Raw genomic sequence first — 17,931 nt, 5'->3', positions numbered from 1 at the left:
CCAATCACCAGGTCTGGGTACCATCAATAAACAAAAATTTATTTGGAAATTTCCAAACCTGCCAGAAGTGGCACTTGCCAAGCCCTAGGCCCACCCTCCTTACCAAGCTCCAAAGGGCAACAACAGTCCTCCCCACCTCTTCCCTTCACCTCCCCCTGCCCTCCACCACCGAGCACCCACACTCGTGCCTCAGGCCACTCCAGAGGACCAGTGTGTTCTCCCTCGGGGGGGGGATGGTGGTGGTAGCCCTCTGGCATCCCAGGAGATGATGGCGGCCAGAGCCGCTTGCATAGACTGAGGAAAGAAAATAAGGAAGGAGACACCAAGGAGGGCTCCCTGAAAAACCCCAGCTCACCCCTGTACAAAAAAAGTGGCTCCCGCCTAGAAAAACCTGCTCCACGAATAGTGCAAATACCCAAAGGAAAGGAAAAAAAACCAGCAGCAAGACTGGGCTGGTAGGAATGGCAAAGAACTTTGGTTTGGAAAGGCTAGGAAGAGTGTGAGCTGTGCCCCTCTTCCTCGCCCAGCTCCCCAGAGCCAGCGCTGACACTTGTCCCAAGGGGGTCTGTAAACAAGCAAAGCCAGGGGCCTTTGGTTCTGAAAGGTCTCGGTTACAATGTCAAAGCACAGCCTCCAGGTCCTACTCGGGCCTGCCTGCGGGGGGCAGAGGAGGCCTCTGTTGTGAACCCAATTAAAGCCAATGTGTAAGTAATAAGGCTTTGGGGATCAAGCAACAAGGAATCCTATCACTACACTTATGAAACTAAAGCTGGGAAGCAGAGGGTGACGGGAGACACCCTCACCCCCTCCTTATCCTATGTGTCTGTGCCCCAGAGGGTGGTCCCCTTCCAGGCTGAGAAGGTTGTGGCTTCAGGGCTGGGGAGAAGAAGGGATCCCTGAGCAGTTAGGTCAGGCGGATTCCCAGCACCTGTTCCAGTTCCTGCCTTCGCTGCTGCACCTGGAGGAGGGATAGACCCGCAGCTCAGGGTTGTCCGCCTGCCCGGGCTTGTCAGCAGCTCGCCCTTCCCCTCCCACATGCAGTCCAGCTCAACCACAGGCTGGCAGACAGGGCAGAGCCGCTCACCTTGGCAAAGATGTGCCTCCCCACTGCTTCCTGGGCCCAGGGCTGGTGGTAGAAAGCAGCTCGTCTCTCCTCCTCAGGATTCCCAATCACATCCGTGATGATCTGCAAAGAGCCAGGAGGAAAGCTGAACATGATTCCACCCCCGAGCCAATCTGCCCCGGGGACCGGAAGAATAGTGGTGGGGACAAAACCACCCAGAGCTTAACATGCGATCAACCTCAGGAAAGAGGAGCACACCTTGAGGTCCCGGCGCTGGGAACGGAGCCATTCCTGGATGAAGTCCTGGGGGTCAGTGCTAAAACTGAGCATGAAATCCCTCTGGGTCTTCAGCTGGTTGATGGACTCGATGGTCTCATGGATCTGGCAAAAGGGCTACGTGTGTCAGACTGGCTCCACCCCTACAGGGTCTGTTTCCAGCCCTAACCCCAAAGGACTCGGATCCCATTCCAAGGTGCTACATGTATGGAAATGCCTGACAGCCTGCCCACCCTCACTGTGGGCCCCAGAGGAGGCTGGGGAGGTAGAGGGCCCACCTTGACATCAAGGGAGGCAATCTCCTGCTGGTTGGTGGTAGAGGCCAGAAAATTGCTCATCTGGGCCTTAAGCGGGTCGTCCACCTCCACATCAATGTCGTAACAGGCTGTCTTCTTCTGGTCGTTAGGGTCCACGCTGCACACAGCACACGGGAGGGGAAGCGTGAGCACAGCGTTCCAGCTCACCCACACACACTTGGGGAGCAAGAAACCAAACCTGCTGCTTCTCTTTGGCTTTAATTCAAGCTGAAGGTAAACTGCTCTTAGAGGAGTCTTCCACCCCCTCTTCGCATTTACCTAATGACATGGTTGATGACAATGGGGTCTGGATGCTGCAACAACCCGGCCAACTTCATGGGAATCTCAGAGAAACGGAGTCGGCCACAACTGAAGATCTGGAGAGAGCACCAGAGGGTTGGATGCCTTTGCGGGCACACGGGGAAGCAGACCATCCCAGGGGCAGTGTGAAGCATGTGGCCAAGAACTAGCCCAGTGGGCTCTGGAGCCGCCGGCAAGGCAGGGGCTGTGAGACTGGAGGGGGGGACGGTGTCCCAGCTAACCTGGCGGAAGTACCGGTTGCAGTTGATGTACTCGCGCTCGTGGCCGTCCTGCAGCTGATTGTGTTTGATGTAGAGCCACAGGGCCTGCATGATGGCAGCCCTTGTCTGTGTGTGCACCCCCAGCAGCCTCGCCAGGCGGGGGTCCAACTTGTACTGGGGAGGCTGGCATGGACAGAGGGGAGTCAGAGGAGGGGTTCTTGGGAAAAAAATCAAAGCAGAACAGGACCGGGACAGGAAGGGTTTACAACAGGAACCTGCCCCCATGCCCCAGATGAGAGTCCCTGTGACCCCAGACATGGCCCCAGGGCACGTGTCACCTGATGATCCAGCATGAGCAGGAGGGTGCACTTGACGTTGAGGTCTCCAGGCCGTTTCACCTGGAAGCCATCCGTCTCCTGGGTGGTGGGCATCCGGTGCCACTGGCGGGAGGAAGCGGGGGAGAGGGTGGAAGCAGAGCTCATCACCAAGGCGGTGGCCATGAACATACACACCTGGCCCTGCAAGGGGACGAAGGCCATTTCTCTGGCCACCTGGCACATCACCCTGTGCTCCCGAACCCCAGGCCCACTCTCACCTCCACCAGGTGGTTGTCAGGCCCGTACAGTTCCTTGTCCAGCTCAATGACGAGGCTCTTAAAGAAGGAAGAAAACTTCCGCTTCTGTTTACTAGGCTGGGGATGCAAAGGGGTGTGAGACAGGGGTGCTGCTGCATGCTCACGGCTAAGCTATACTAAGCCCCAGATGGAGGAATATCGTTTCAACCCTGAAGCTCAGGGAACTGAGGATTCTTGGGCCCTGAAATAATCGGGGAAAAGTAAGAGACCTGAGGCAGGGAAGGGGCTCTATGCAGCCCCACTGCCAGCCAATTAGAAACAGGCACCCCTTCCTCAGGACACTCTACTGCCATCTGCAGGAAGACTTTTAATAACCACACAAATCTCCCACCTCTCAAGGGTTCAGTGCAAAGCATGAACTCCAGCAGTGCCTTCTCCCTCATGCAGAATGTCCCTGGAAGTGCCCAAGTGTCTGGCCGGAGTCGGAAACCCACACATGCCACCCCTCTTCCAGACCCCTCCTTCCCCAACTCACATCATCCAGCAGTTTTCCCTCTACTCGGAGTTCCCAGGAAGCCACCTTGTCCCCTGCGGGTGTTCCCCCTGGGGTCCCTGCGGTTCCTGCACTATCACCTTCCGCCTTGCTGGGACTGAATGTATTAGAAATATAGATCCGCAGCTTTCGTTTTTGCTAAAGAGAAAAAGACAACTTGTTAGCTAGAGGGGGACCAGTGTGTTGGAAAACACTGCTACCCAGTCTTCCCGTCTGAACTCAGTCAGCATCAGTACAGAGCAGGGACTGTGGTTAGGCCCTGGGTTAGGCACTGGGAATCGGGAGAGGAAATCTCAGTCCCGGCTTTCAAGGGACTCACAATTTGATGGGGGAGGCAGATGCATTACCAACAGTTCCAACACACGGGGGATCGGTGGTGTGACAGGGGAGCAGAGAGGGTGCTATCAGGCGAATCAGAAGCCTCTGGCTCCTGTTTTAAGTGAAACTCAAACACCCATGATGGCCCCAGAACATCATCTCGTGGAACGTCTTCACCATTCGAGAGACTGTTCTAGATAAAGCTTCTCTAGGGATGGGGAAGAAGGCAGGGACTATCCTCATCTACCCTCTAGTTTTGCCTTTCAAACTTCTGACCGCGATCTGCAATATTTACATCTTAAATCATGATCTGGGATCTGCATTTCCTATATATAAATATATGAAACAAAAACGTCATAATTCCTTTACTCCCATGAAGAATTATTATAATTTCTACTATATTTCATTACAAATGTGCTGGCCCCACCACACTGAGTTCATGCTCAATGGGCTATATCCTACAGTGTGAAAATTCCTGCCCCAGCCCATCACAGACCCTTGCTTGGCCCCTGGAGAACAAGGGTGAGGCGGGGAAGCCCAGTGAGACCTGAGCGGCTGGGGCCGCACACACCGTCAGAGGCTTTTTGATGGCCTCCTGGATCTCCATCCGCTTGCGAGCAATGGTCTGGTCCAGCTTCCGCTCAAAAGCCAAGAGATCCATGTACGCCTGAGACTCTGGGACAAGCTCCCGAATCTGGAGGAAGGGAGAAGGGACTCATCAGCTTGTTTCAGCTGCTGCTCTGGCTCCTTCTTCCATTCCGCCCTCCCTCCCAGGGTTAGGGGAGACTGACTCCACCCCCGCCCAGCCAGCCCCTGAGTGGGCCTCCTAGGCCCCCTCCCGACATACTCACTCGCTGAGGTAGAACTTTATCTGCCATTTTCCTCCTCTTTAACCTGGGAGGACAGAAACCCACTTAAGAGGTCAACGGTGCAAAGGACCTCCCCGCCCCTTCTACCTCCCCAGTCCCCAGGACCTTCCCCCCAGAGAACCAGGAGTCCTCCTCTCATCACAGCTCTCAGGACAGAAGGAAACCCTCTGTTACCACTAGAGCTGCGCTAGGTGGGGGCGCAGAAACAGGGCGGTCTTACCCCCGGCGCTGGGCAGGCATCGGGGGCTGGGCCTGGGGCACAAGCAGGCGTTTCCGGAATGGGTCCATCATGGTGGGTGGCATGCCAGGTCGAAGTGGAGCAGCTGTGCCAAATGGGGAGCCGGCAGGGGGTCCCACCTGCAAGCCAGCCATGGGCATCCGGCTCCCTGGTGACATGCCAGGCCTCTGGGGGACGTGAGCCAATGGGGGTGCGTAGGTCAGCAGTGGGGCCCGACGGCGCCCGTAACCCATTGCCTCCATCCCTCTCCACGGCCAGGTCCAGCCCTGAGCAGCCCACGGCAGAGCCTGCGGAGCCCGGGCAGGAGTACCAGGAACAAAGGGGAGCAGGCGCCTGAGAGCAGACGTGTAAACCACACCTGCCCCGCCCCTTCAACCGCCCTGGCAGCTGTGCCAGCGAATGAGGCCTGCAGAGTCCAGGGGTGGAAGGAGGATCCTGCCTGCAGAGAGGAGAAGGGCCTGGGGGAGTTTTTCAGGGCCCGAAGCCACCTTGCAGCCCTCGCACACTATGCCTCTGCTCCCTGGGACCAGCCAGCTTCAAGGCACTCTTGAGGCTCTCAGATGGTGCCACCAAGCACTCCCATCCTCTCCTTCCCCTAACTTGAGGGAGAAGCCTGGGGGCGGTGTCCTAGCCATGCGGTGGGTTGTAGGGTGGGGTGTCGCGTGATAGGAGGAGGCTGGCGGGGCACAGCCCCAACACCCTTCCTTGTCGCCACCCTGGTGGTGTGACTGAGGGGAGAAAGGCAGTCCAACGGGCTGGCAAGCCCATCAGGCACTGGCACCCAGGTGAGCAAGCTACGACAGGAGGCTTGGAGCCTGTCCCAACTGGTGGGGGTGGCCACAGGCGGAGTGCAGAGACCATCTGGTCGCCATATGGCCCCTACTCACAACGGGACCCTCCCCTCACCTCCCTGCTGCCCAGCCCCCACCCCCTTCGCCAGAAGACCCCAAAGGGGAAGCTGTGGCTCCTGGGCGGCCTGCGGGAGAGAGAGCAGCTGGCACCTGGCCTCTGCCTGTGGTCCGTGCACCACCTGGCGGCTGGGGCTGGCTCGGCCAACCCAAGCTAGAGGAGGGAGGTAAGATTATCCTGGGATGCAAGGATCAAAGTCTTAGGATCAGCGGAGGAATCTGGGTGAGAGCTGGCTTCTTTAGAAGCCCGAGAAAGGATGTCTCACCGAGGTCCAGCTCCCCAACACTTCTGTGGGGCCCGTCGTTGGGGAGTAACCCCCGCCCCCTTCTGCAGGGCTGCTGCCTGCAAGGCCTGCTTGGCAGCTCTGCCTCGCACACACTGTCCCTGGCAACGTCACAGGGCTGGCCCCAGGGTCCAGATTATGCAACCAGCACAACCAGCCAACCAAGCCAGGCTGGGTGGGGATCGCACCAAATCAGAGGACCCCCCCCCCCACCCCCCGCCGGCCGCCAGCATCATGAGATCCCTCCTCCACCTCTTCAGCCAGCACTCAGCCCATGTCCTCACTGAGGAAGGTCAGACTCTTGACCAGATGCAGAAACGGACAGAAACATGACCTGAAGACGTGGGGAAGGGGAAAGGCGTGGGGCGGGAAGGAAGCGTTGGGGAGGATGGAGTTCCACGTGGGGGGCTCTGTCGGGGACCTCTGGAGTTCTGCCACACGGCTCTCCTCGTCAGGAAGAGAGTCACCTGAGCTGCTGAGAGGCAGACAGCCTGCTTCTTTGCCTCAATGAGCCACAGCTAGCGATGACAGAAAAAACCCTGGGTGGCCACAGCTGCGAGCCCAGCCCCGCGCACCCTAGACTCGAGTTTTTCCCACCAGCACCAGAGATGAAGGGGAGAGACAACTGAGGAGCGGGACCTGCAGAGTGGGGGCCGGGGCCTCCTCACTAGGGCGCCCACAGAACCTCCTCAGCAACACCCGCCCGGCCGGGGCAGGTGCTCCCGGAACAGGAAGTCCCCAGGCCGGGCGGCACAGGCAGGGCCTGCAAGAGGCCCCTCCCGGACGCCGCTCCAGACTCTTCCCGGGCGCAGAGCCCCCCCGCGGGCCCAGGGCCCCAGGCTTCTCCCGAGGGGGGAGGGGCCCAGGGAAAGGCTGCTTACGGTTCATGAAGCCCCAGCTCGGCCTGGCCAAGCGCCACACCTGGGCTCTGAAGCACCAGTAACTCCACCTCTTCTAAAAAACAACCCAGGAGTTAAAAGAAAAAGAAAAAAGAAAAGAACAGAGCCCCAAACCCTTAGGCTCCCTGACCCCCTTCCAGCAGCAGGGCTGCGGAGGCCTGCCTCAGAGCCCTGAGCCTCAGACGTTCAGGAGTAAGCGGTCAGCTCCTCTCCCTCAGCCCGGCAGCGGCCCATGTCCTCAGCTGGACTCTGGCTCCACCACCCCGGACAGCAGGCGTGGGAGGCCGGGCCTGATGCTGCCGCCTGCAGAGAGCACGCTCGGCCCCGGCTCAGTGCCTGTGGCCCTGGGGCTCCTGGTGGCTGGGCCCAAGGACCGAGAAGAGAACATACCCCTGTATATGTAGAAAATATCTTGAACTCTCTGGCGTGAACCCAGTAATCTGTGTTTTGGGGGGCTTGTTTTTTTCCCTTTTTGTTTTCTTTCAGCTCCTTAGTAGACCGTGACACCCTGTAAGAAGGTGCGTCATCGCTTCCCTTCTACCAATAGGCTCCCCTATTTGCCCCACTTGGGCCCGAGAGCCTTGCTCCTCCAGCACACCTCATGCACCCCAACAGAGAGGCATCCTCTGCTCCTTAGATCTCAAGTCCCTTATCCTGGAAGTCACATAACTGGACTTGGAAAGAGGCCAAGCAGGATCCTCCTCAAACTCAGCCAAAGTGAACTGGGTCATGTCGTGTGTGTGTGTGTGTGTGTGTGTGTGTCCCCTCATCTATCTCTACTGCCACCCTCCCCGCACCACACCCAGTTCCCTGGAAGAGGAGGAGGAGACCATGAGAAGCTGGATAGGAAGCCCAGGGAAGCAGAGGTTCAGTGCCTTCCCCAAGGTCCCCACTCCTAGAAGCCTGAGGCTACCCAGCCAGCCGGCTCAGCCCTGCCACCGGCCCAAGGCCACTCCCTACAAATCATTGTAGAATCCATCCTCTCAGGAGTTTTCCCCAGGCCACATTTCCCATGGGTTGCAAGCTGATGAAACTAGAGAGGCTTCTATCCCGTCCTCAGAACCTTCCCAGGCCAACGGCCCACAGGGAGGCTCCTCAGCTAACTCTCCCAAGAGCCAGAATGACAGATGCAGGGATCCCCTAGTGACACCTTGGGCCTATGAGTCCCCAAGGGGGAGAGCAAGATGGGAAAGATGAATCCCAGCTGGAGCCTTTGGGACCGGGTCTGTCTCTGGTAATACCCAGACCCTTGGTTTTCTTTAGAGGGAGGAGAAAGAGGAGTAAGAGGGAAAAATCACTGTCCCCAGTGAAGCATCTCTTTACAAAGTGAGAGCCCAGGGCTCCTGGGGAGATATGTGTACCCTACTCTGTGAGGTAGAGGAGACATGAGAATCTCCCCACTGCCCTGAGAGATTAGCAAGAGGCCGGTGTCAAATGCTGGGGTACACGAATTGGGATGTGGCACTGTCAGAACCTAAAGGCTAATTAAAGGGGGGGGGGACGGGAAAAAGGATGGGCACAATTCCCAAGCATTCAGGGGCAACCAGAAACAATGACCTTGGGGACTGATTAGCCCCACCCCCCCGTGTCAGGCTGAGTTCCTCACCCGCTGACCCCAAGGACGCGGTCTCTGCCTCTCAATGGCCTTTGAAGCTGCAACCTGAGAAGCCCTCCGCAAAAGCCAAACCCAGAAGGGGTCAGGACAGAACCCTTTGAAGCAACTCTTCGCAGGCTCCTCCAGCCCCAGAGCAGCGGTGCTCAGTGGAGCCTCTCTGCTCCTCCAGACTAATCAACTCCTGGACACTGACACCAGGCAGAAAGCCAAAAAGAGAGTCTGTCCAGAATGGGCTGGGCTTTCCTCCTTCCTCAGCCCTGTCCACCACCCTCTCTGGTCTAACCCAGAGTCCCATCCCTGTGTGAAGGCCCCTGGGCCTGACCCAGGAGTAGACTCCCCCTGCAAAGGCTGGAATCCCCTATCTTCTGCCTCTTGTACCCGTGGGAAGCCAGGCCCTTCTTCCTCCCCCTTAGCAGCTGGGAGCCATCTCAGACACGTTAAAACTCTGCCAGTTCCCAAGTAGAAAAAAAAAATAGCAGACTTGGAGCAGGACCGAGACCAATGCCGGGTAACCTGCTTTCTCAGTGAGGGCTCTTTACCAAAACTTTTTCATCACTTCCCAGGACCCCTTACCCAAGAATCTACACTAGACTTCTCATCCCACCCGCCCACAACACACTAGCTCCAACGCCTCCATCTCTCAGTTTCTCAGAATCCCTGTTCCAAGGAAGACCCCGACTCTCCCAAATGCTTCAAACCCTCCACCCCAGAGTCGCTCTTACCTTCTCCCCCAATTCCTCCACCACCACCTAGCCGAGCTCGAGGGTCCCTGGCCTTGCCCCCCACCATATCCCGTGAAATTCGCACACAGAGCCCCTGTGCCCTCCGCCCAGGAGGGTGCTCCGGGCCCTCAATCGAGGCCCCCTGCGCCCCCGGCCCCGGGCGTGCTCGCGGCGCCGCCCGCCCATCCGCCCTCCTCACCTGGTACTGCGCCGCGGGGCCCGCGGGGCCCATGGGGCGGAAGGCGGCGGCCCCGGGGCCCCCCACGCCTCCAGCCGGCCCGGGCCCCCTGAGCGCCGGTCCGGGCAGCATGCCGGGTCCTGCTGGAGGAGGCGGCGCTCCCAGGGCCGCGGCAACCGCGCCGCCGCCAGGGCTCAGCGGGGGCAGCGGGAACCCGCCCGCGCCACGGCCCGACATCGCTCCGTCCCGTCCGGCGTTGTCTCGATCCGGACTCCGGGCTCCGCGCTGAGTTCGCTCCGCGCTCCGTGCTCCGGGACTTTCCGATCTAAATTCCGGGTTCTGGGGTCTGTTGATCCGGATTCCGGGATTTCCTAATCCAAGTTCGCGAGTTCCTCACTAAACCCAGTTTGGGGCAGGGCCGATCCTGATTCCGGTCCTTCCCGGGAAATTCCGGATCCGGGATCTGCTACCGGCCCGCTTGCCTCCCCCGGCCTCCGGAGGTTTGGCCGCCTGCGTCCAGTTACCCAGAGGCGGCAACTAACTCCCTGCCCCGCCTAACCCAGCCCAGCACGAGGCCCCGCCCACATCCAGCCGCCCAATGCGAGGATGCCTCCTCAAATCCCGCCCCTCGCGAGACCCGCCCCCTATCGGACCCCGCCCCTAACCGCCGGCCCCCGGAGCCCCGCCCATATCCCTTGGGCTGGCCCTCCGCTGGAGGGGCGAGGGCGGAAGCTGCGCACGGAAATGCGGGGCGGGGTCAGAGGTCGAAGGTCAGGAAGGCTTCTACAGAGAAAGAGTCGTTACCGTCTTCTTCCCTGTGCAGCCGACTCCGTGGGGTACGCGGCCAAGTTCCCTGAAAATGTCAGACCTCCTTTCTACGTTTTCAGCATTAAAGACAACTTAGAGTTGCTCTCTGCGGCAGGACAGCTGCCAACTTGACTTTCTTTAAAAGCCCATCCTGGTGGCTCAGTGCTGCCAAGGCACTTGGCTGCCCCAGACCCGATCCAGCTGTGTGAAGGGTTGAATTGGCCAAGCGCCTAGTTCTTATCTCATATTTTGAATGTGCCTCTGCCTCACTTTAAGGAAGCCTAGTACTTTACTCCACAGGAAGTGTTTCTAGGCAAAGGAATTTTGCATTATGAGAAGCCTCCCTGGGCTTCCTAGGTGGCGCAGTGGTTAAGAATCCGCCTGCCCATGCAGAGGTCACGGGTTCGATCCCAGCTCCAGGAAGATCCCACATGCCACGGACAACTAAGCCCGTGTGCCAAAAAATAAATAAATAAATGAGAAGCCTCCCTGAGTTAAAGTCTTTCTCCAGGATTTACATAGCACTTTTCAAAAATTCAGTACCTTTTCAGAAATCAGCAGTGTCAGAGGCACTCAAAATATAGTGCTTTCAGCTCTGCCAGGTGTTCTGTGACTTTCTCCCTATGACAGAGACCAGTGTTTCTTAAACTCTAAGGAGCATAAGAAATACCTGGGGCTTTTGTTTAAAATGCAGATTCTGATTCAGGAGGCCTGGGTTCTCGGGAAGGGATCAAGATTCTGCATTCCTAACATACTCCCAAGCAATGCTGCTGCTACTCAGACTACACTTTCGAGTAGCCAAAATAGACTTTTTCATTATACGAATCCTCTGCTGTGTTTTCATCCCCAACCAAGTCTTGCACTACAGCACCCCAGATCCTGTTTATAGTGCAACCCTTTTTAGTTAGTTCTGCTCATCTGCACTTCCTGGTATCTTTATCCTCCAGTGATAAACCCTGCTGTTGCTGCTGCTGCTGCTGCTGTTTTCTTGCCTCTTGGTCTTCTCAGAGATCTCTCTCCCTTTTCTCCCTAAAAGTGGGGTACCTGCCAGTCTCAGAAAAGACCACTGGAATTGTTCGTCATTGAACCAGGGCCCCTCCCCACCACTGCAAAATGGGTACAGATTTCTTGACAATGCAGTTAATGTCCATTTCAACCCTTTCAAGCTGCTAGAGCAACAGCAGTTCCAGAGGAAGTAGTAAGAGTGAATCCCCTGGGGAGCTATTCCAAAATATCCCTGCCGAGCTTCCCCCCCACCCCCACACCACCACTGGCTCCCAGTGTTGTATTAACAAAAAGCCCTCCCAGGTGATTCTGATACAACCCTCCTTGTGTGTGTAAACAAGTGAATGTGCTTCAAGTGTAGTGAGATTAAAATGATAAACAATGTCAGCAATGAGCTATTGGCAATGAAAAACTACCCTCAAGGTGTTAGGGGGAAAACAGATATCTAAGACATGGTAGAGATTGAGGAAGATTTCCTAGACAGTAGGCAGAGAATAGCTAACATTTATTAAGCATTTACTACACATATTATTTCATCCTCACATTGCATATAAGCTAAATACTGCTTTTACCTCTATTTCAGAAATCAAGGCAGAGAGATTCAGTTACTTGCCTGCTCTTACTGTGATGGTGCTGGGATTCAAACCTGGTTCTCATCTGGCTTGAGAATCCACAATCTAGGCATTTGCCCACTATATATGACTTCTTGTTGGTAGCCATTATTTCTCCATATCCTCTGGTCTGTTATTATTTGCAAAGAAACAGTGTTCAACTGAAAAGCAAGTGCCACAGGGACTCAGAGGAAAGGAGGTTGACTGGTAGGACCTGATTAATTGGAAAAGGTTTCCTGGAGCACTTTGGTTTGAAGAAGGAGATACAATTGGTGGTCACCCAGATATCAGGTAAATGGATCTGATATCTCACTTTGGGACAATTCAGAACCTTGTGAAAAGAGAGCAGTAGGTTAATACCGAAGAAACGATAGAGATGTGGGGAAGGGAAGCCATTCCCACTGCCACCCTCCTAGGACATAATGGTACAGCCAATTACATGACTTGCAGTCATGGAGGCAGCATTCCCATGCCTTTGTTCTCTCAACTTGGAATTTTTTCTCTTCCTTCCTTCTTTCCTTGATACTTATTCTGCTCAGTGACCACTTTTCAGAATTTCCTTCTGAGACCTTCTGTGGTCTCAGAAGGACTTTCCAATAACCTCTGGACCCTGTTGTATTTACAGATGCCCAAAGAGACTGAATGGGACTAAAGTATTTAATGTAACAAAGTGTTTAATAGTAAAGTAAATAATACAACCAAAGCCAAAGGGGCAGTTCCCAGCATGGGCTCTATGGTTCCTTGCCCAGCTGTTTGGTGAGCAAAATAGCCCCGAAAGAGTTCACAAGAGAAAGGCCCTTGGATAAGGATGGCCCTAGAGCAAGCAGGCAAAGGATTACTCCTCAGTGTGGATGGCCCTCTGGAGGTTGGAATTGCAGGAGAAACAACGTGGTAGTCAGGTCATGGTGGGAAACATTTATCATAATGGCAGCATTCTGGGGCTGAACCAGAAGTCTGTCCCAACTGGAGCATCCAGGCAGCTGACGCATCCATCTCCCATGTGGATGTGGTGGTGGGGGGGGTGGGGGGATGGGGGCACAGGCTTGGGGCACTGCCCAGTCAGAGCAGCAGAAGGGCTGGATAGTAAAGCAGCAGATGCTGTGTTTGCCATTTGAGAAGCATTTATTGAACACCTTCCATGTGCCAGTCCCCAACATATTCTAACAAAGAAGATAAAATGCATAAATAGATCATTTTTCCATGTGATAGCTGCTAAGATAAAGGTATTCACAAGGTACCATGGGAAAACAGAGGAGGCCTTTAGTTGAGGAAGGGGATTAGTGAAGACTTCTTGGAGGAGGTTATGCCAAAAAGGTTGTGAATGAGTTAGGTAAAGAAAACAGTGTAAGATTCAAAGGCATGAAGCAGTACAGGGTGAAGAGAATCAGAATCAATTTTGCTGGATTATCAAGTGTAAGTCAGAAAGCTCCTGAGTGCCCAATTGAGGTCACAGTTCTCCATATACATATTTTTACAGTCAACACAGTCTAGCAGGTAAAACTCCTGAAGCACAGACTTCCAACAGTGGGAGCAGATACCAGGATTTAAGAAGTGGGCTTTAGGTCTACAGCCCACGTGACACTCCTGGACTCTCTGGAGCCAACATCTGGGGCTCGATTCTACCATTTGTTCTCTCCCCATGCAAGGTAGAGGGTTACAAAGCATTCAGAGACCTGGATGGCACTGCAGTCTCAGAGTCCTCTTCCTGGTCACTTCTCAGACCCTCCCAGAGGTGACCTCCTAGCTCTTAAATTTGGATCCAGAGCTATTGGTAGAATGGAAAAACAGACCACTAAAACAGAGGAAAGATAAGGGTCTCCACTGGGATCTCTGACTTACCCTTACTCTTCTTCTGGTCCCTAAATGTGCTTGTCCACTAACATTCTATCTTTAGGTCTTTTCTGTATACATGACGTACCCAGACATACTCATCTACTCCCGTCCCTTCAATTACTGTCTACTTCCTGATAACCCTAAATCTCTAACTCCAATCCCCACCACTTTCCTGACGTTCAGATCCGTATCTCCAACTCGCTGCTAGATGCTCCATAGGTCATTTAAACCCATCTGTCCAAAATCAGTATCTCATTGTCCTTCCTCCCAGTCTTCTCCCCTATATCTATCTTAAGGGCATGAAAACATGGTGAAGGAACAACCCTGCCTTGCTGAGACATTCAAACTGGTCTTGTAGGCAACTGAGAGCCAAAGAAGATGGAGTAACCCAAACAGATGCCCAGGGCACAGGCAACAAAAAGTAGAGAATAGAGAAAGCCTTAAGGACCTTCATTCTTGAAATCATCTTTTACTCTTCCCTCTCTTACTCCCACTTGGTCTTAGTCACCAAGCTCTATTGGTTTACCTCCTAAAACTCTCTTGGATCCATCCTACCCATCTTAGGTCAGAACCTCAGCATCTCTTCCCTAACCTCCCTCTGCCATGGTTTCTCTGCTAATAGGCCATTCTACTCCATTCCCCCTGCCAATTTTATCTCAAGATAGCAAATCGAATCACATTTCTCCATTTTCTCACCTTCGTGTGCCCTCCATTACCTTCACTAGTGGGCTTTAAACCCACTGTGGTCCTTCAGGCTCCTCAGAACTCTTGTGGAGAGCTGAGAGTGAGGGGAGAGGGCAGAGCTAGGAGTTCCTCCCTTGCTTCACCTCCCCGCACCCCATCTTCCATATCCCTACTTCAGCCAAGGAGCTCTACTTTTATTGCTTTTTATGTTGAGTGACCTTGCAAGGTTTCTTTGGCAGAAAGGGTTCATAAAGGGTTTCTAAAATGTTAAAAGCCAATGGCTTCCAGAGGAGTCTATATCTAAACATGGCATGATCAGCTCTTTATTCTCTGTCCTCCTCCTACCTCTCTAGCTTTATTTTCCACCAGCATCCCATGTATTCCACCATCAAGCCACAGTGAACTTGCCCTTCCCTGACCACGCCTTTCACGCTGTGGTTCTTCTGCCTATGATGTCACTAGAATGTGAGCTCCTTTAAAGCTAGGACTTTGTCTTGTTTGCTGCTATGTCCCCACTGCCTGGAACTATACCTGGCACAAAGTTAAGTACTCAATACATATTTATTAAATGAATAAGTGTTCTTCCCCAGTTCTCTGCTATGCAAGAGTCTGTTTATTCTTCAAGGCCAACTCAAATGTCACTGCCTCTGAAATTTTCCGTGCTTTCCTATCCCCACCCTCCAACTGCCATTGTCAATTTGTTGTTCTCTTTTCTGTTTTCCATAGCACTTGGTCTAAATCTGTGTGAGAATACTCATCATATTGTGCTGTGGCTTTTGTTTGGGGCTCTGTCTCCATCCACACACCCCTGCCATGTGAACTCCAGGACAGTGCAGAAACAATGCCTGCTCAGGAAATAATTCTGATAATAGTTACCTCTGCTTCCCCACCCCAGAACTCTGTTCCAACTTGGTGCCAACCAGGAATTAACCCATCAGGACAGAAAGTTAAAACCGGCTTAACCGTAACAGTTAACTTTGACTCCCAAATCTTTCTAAGCTTTACACTCTCACTCTCTTGGATGTAATGACTTGTGACCTTCCACCTGGATTCCTGGATTTTTCTTTGTTTACTCTCTAGCTCAGATCTTATCCTCACCTTGACTTCAATGGACCACCAAGGTTGATTCACTTAGTACTAACTCCTGATGTTTAACCCTTAATCTATATGCTTTTCTGATTCTGCTAAGACTACACTGATCCTAACTAGCCATTTAGCCTCTATAAACAAGTTGCCCTGAGTCAGGCATTGCCAGCCCCAGGAATAAAGAGCAGGTAAGGGAGAAAGAGAGTCCTGAGGGATCAGGGAGGCAGCAGATTTGGGGAGCCAAGTAAAAGAAGCAGTCAAATGAGAGATGCAGGTTCAGAAGAGGATGGCTCTCCAGCTGGGCTTTCTCCTTCTGCTTTTGTCAGATCCAGACCTGCTGCTTCTATAACCCAGTCCCACAGCCATGAACTACTGGGCCAAAGCAATTATCCATTTGAGGAATGCCTTCTCCACTCCTCTAGGAAAGCACCATTCACATGAAGAAATGGGTCAGCTGGAGCAAGCTCATTTGCTAAAATTCCATTCACTAAGTGACCATTTTATAAAATTACCATAACTTTAAAAAAAATTATTTTTACATGATATAGCTATTTTTATTACATGGGATTATATTAACAGCCTTAAAAATGTTGAAGCTTAAAATTTTAATTTAAGAAATGAAACTTAAGGCTGATATGCCACTGAACTGGAAAAACGATAAAAATGTAAGCATATGACAAAATAGAAGATGACATTCAAAAGTACCTGAAAAAAAAATAAGCAGCTGAAAAAATCCTGCCAAGTATAAGGGCAGAAATTTCGATTTCTAACAAGGAGTGATTAGGATGTTGAATTGGTAGCACTTTGCAGAAAGAGTTAACATAAATGAACAAAACCATTCAAAGCCACAAAAGAGAAATGAAGGTGGCTTGAAGGGGTTACTGTGATAGAGCTTATGAACTAGCCTCAGATTTGATATGCATTAACCAGGAAAATGAATTTGTAAAGGACCAAAAAGAAAAAACAACACAAAACAAAAAAAAAAACAGTGAACATGCTAAAAATCAGGTAAAGCAACAGAAGCAACCACATCACAAATACATTTTGGTAGAAATAACATACTAAAGAAATACGCAAATTAAAAATCGGCAAAAAAAAAAAAATCCTGAAAATAGTAACATTCTCGCATGAAACTAAAATTTGGTTACCAACACTGAAAAAACTTTATGAATATTAAACATTTCTATAAGGACTTTTAAACTGCACATACTTAAACTGCACATATTTGAATTGCACAGTTTGATAAATTTTGATATATACTCTACTTTCATAAAGTCTTTATGACTTCAAATTAAACATTCCTTAAAATACTGCCATGAAAATAAAATAAAAACCTATCAATTAAAACTTTCCAGAAATCTCCAAAAGCTTTTAAAACTAGCCCATACAATAGTAATTGCTGGGAATTTTATGAAGAGGTAAAAGAAACACTTTTTTGGAAAAATGGTATTAGGGATCATCTCCATTTTGGCTTTTTGAGTTGTCTGGGGCTGGGATAAGATGAGGGCATGTCTCTGACAAGCACAGTTCCTCCACTCTCTCCTACTGACAGAGGACGGGTGGGGATGATGCTCCAAGCTTGTTGCCTGGAAGAGGGTGGTGGTGAGGTCTTCTCTGGACAGAACCAAATTCTCATCCTCACCACACCTTTGGGGACAAGGGATGGAGAAACAGAGGGAAAATGGAAAGCAGTCAAAGCAGGCTGGTGTCACAAAGCTAAGAGTCCTCTGAAGGAGTTATGCCATGCCTCCCCACAAAGAAAGTTAAGGTGTGAAATCACCACTCTTCACAGACTCTTCGCTCACTCAATTACTAAATATTTATTGAGTGCATACTATGTGCACTCATTGTTCTAGGTGCTAAGGTGACAGCAATAAATAAGAGAGATGAAAATCATGCCCTTGTGACACAGATTCTAGAAAGAGAACAATAAACAGATAAACAAGTAGATACATACAGTGGTGTACCGGTAAATATTTACCAACCAGTTCTCAGAAAAACAAAACCAAACCCTAATTTGTAACCTGTGACAATTTTAGTTATATAAATACTTCCACCATTGTAATAAACCATAATGGAAAAGAATATGAAAATTAATATACATATACATCTGAATCACTTTGCTGCACACCAGAAACTAACACATTGTAAATCAATTTTACTTCAATTAAAAATTTTTTTAAACTTCTACCATGGTTCTTAAGTAATCAACCGACATCACTAAATGCAGAGTTGGAAAGAGAACGGCTCGCCCAATGGAACTGATCCAGAATACCACCGGATATTTACCTTAAAGTCCCGTAGTGATAAGTGCTATAAAGAAAAATAAAGCCTGGCAGTTTTAGAGAGAGTAATCAGGAAAGGCCTTTCTGAGATCGGAAAAGGAAAATACAGACCACCATTTATTGAGCACCTATTTTTAGTATCAAAAAACAATGCTAGGTAGGCACTTTCATATAAATAAACTAAATGCCATTCCTATTGACAGATGAGGACACTATAAGTTACGTAAATTTCCCATGGTCTTAAAGCTAGTGAGACACTGAAAAGGGATTCATAGGTTTGTTTAGTCCCAAAGCTGCTATTCTAGC

General features: G+C 51.8%; 1 protein-coding gene across 2 annotated transcripts; it reads right to left on the bottom strand.

Moving 5' to 3' along the window:
* Nucleotides 1–21: 21 nt before the first annotated feature.
* Nucleotides 22–9,866, bottom strand: SMARCD2 (SWI/SNF related, matrix associated, actin dependent regulator of chromatin, subfamily d, member 2). 2 transcript variants are annotated; one of them, XM_057716030.1, is made up of 13 exons: nucleotides 9,336–9,866; nucleotides 4,691–4,875; nucleotides 4,453–4,495; nucleotides 4,173–4,295; nucleotides 3,266–3,421; nucleotides 2,752–2,847; nucleotides 2,495–2,596; nucleotides 2,178–2,339; nucleotides 1,915–2,012; nucleotides 1,618–1,753; nucleotides 1,322–1,444; nucleotides 1,085–1,186; nucleotides 22–958 (listed from the first exon to the last, which is right to left on the bottom strand). In XM_057716030.1, exons 1-13 carry the CDS (start codon nucleotides 9,549–9,551, stop codon nucleotides 905–907), a joined length of 1,596 nt encoding a protein of 531 aa, XP_057572013.1. In that variant the 5' UTR covers nucleotides 9,552–9,866; the 3' UTR covers nucleotides 22–904. The 2 variants fall into 2 exon arrangements, with proteins under 2 accessions (XP_057572013.1, XP_057572015.1); XM_057716032.1 differs by lacking the exon at nucleotides 9,336–9,866 and adding an exon at nucleotides 6,782–6,803.
* Nucleotides 9,867–17,931: the final 8,065 nt, after the last annotated feature.

This window comes from Hippopotamus amphibius, chromosome 17, assembly GCF_030028045.1.
Source record: "Hippopotamus amphibius kiboko isolate mHipAmp2 chromosome 17, mHipAmp2.hap2, whole genome shotgun sequence".
NCBI lineage: Eukaryota > Metazoa > Chordata > Mammalia > Artiodactyla > Hippopotamidae > Hippopotamus > Hippopotamus amphibius.
The sequence above is the reverse complement of the archived record's forward strand: the minus strand, read 5'-3'. Positions and strand labels throughout refer to the sequence as shown.

Coding starts and splice junctions, on each gene's coding strand:
- SMARCD2 (XM_057716030.1), bottom strand. CDS start 9,551: ATGTCGGGCCGTGGCGCGGGCGGGTTCCCGCTGCCCCCGCTGAGCCCT. Junction 2,013..2,177: donor GCAACCGGTACTTCCGCCAG/GTTAGCTGGGAC, acceptor TGCTCTCTCCAG/ATCTTCAGTTGTGGCCGACT. Junction 1,187..1,321: donor CCCAGCGCCGGGACCTCAAG/GTGTGCTCCTCT, acceptor GGCTCTTTGCAG/ATCATCACGGATGTGATTGG.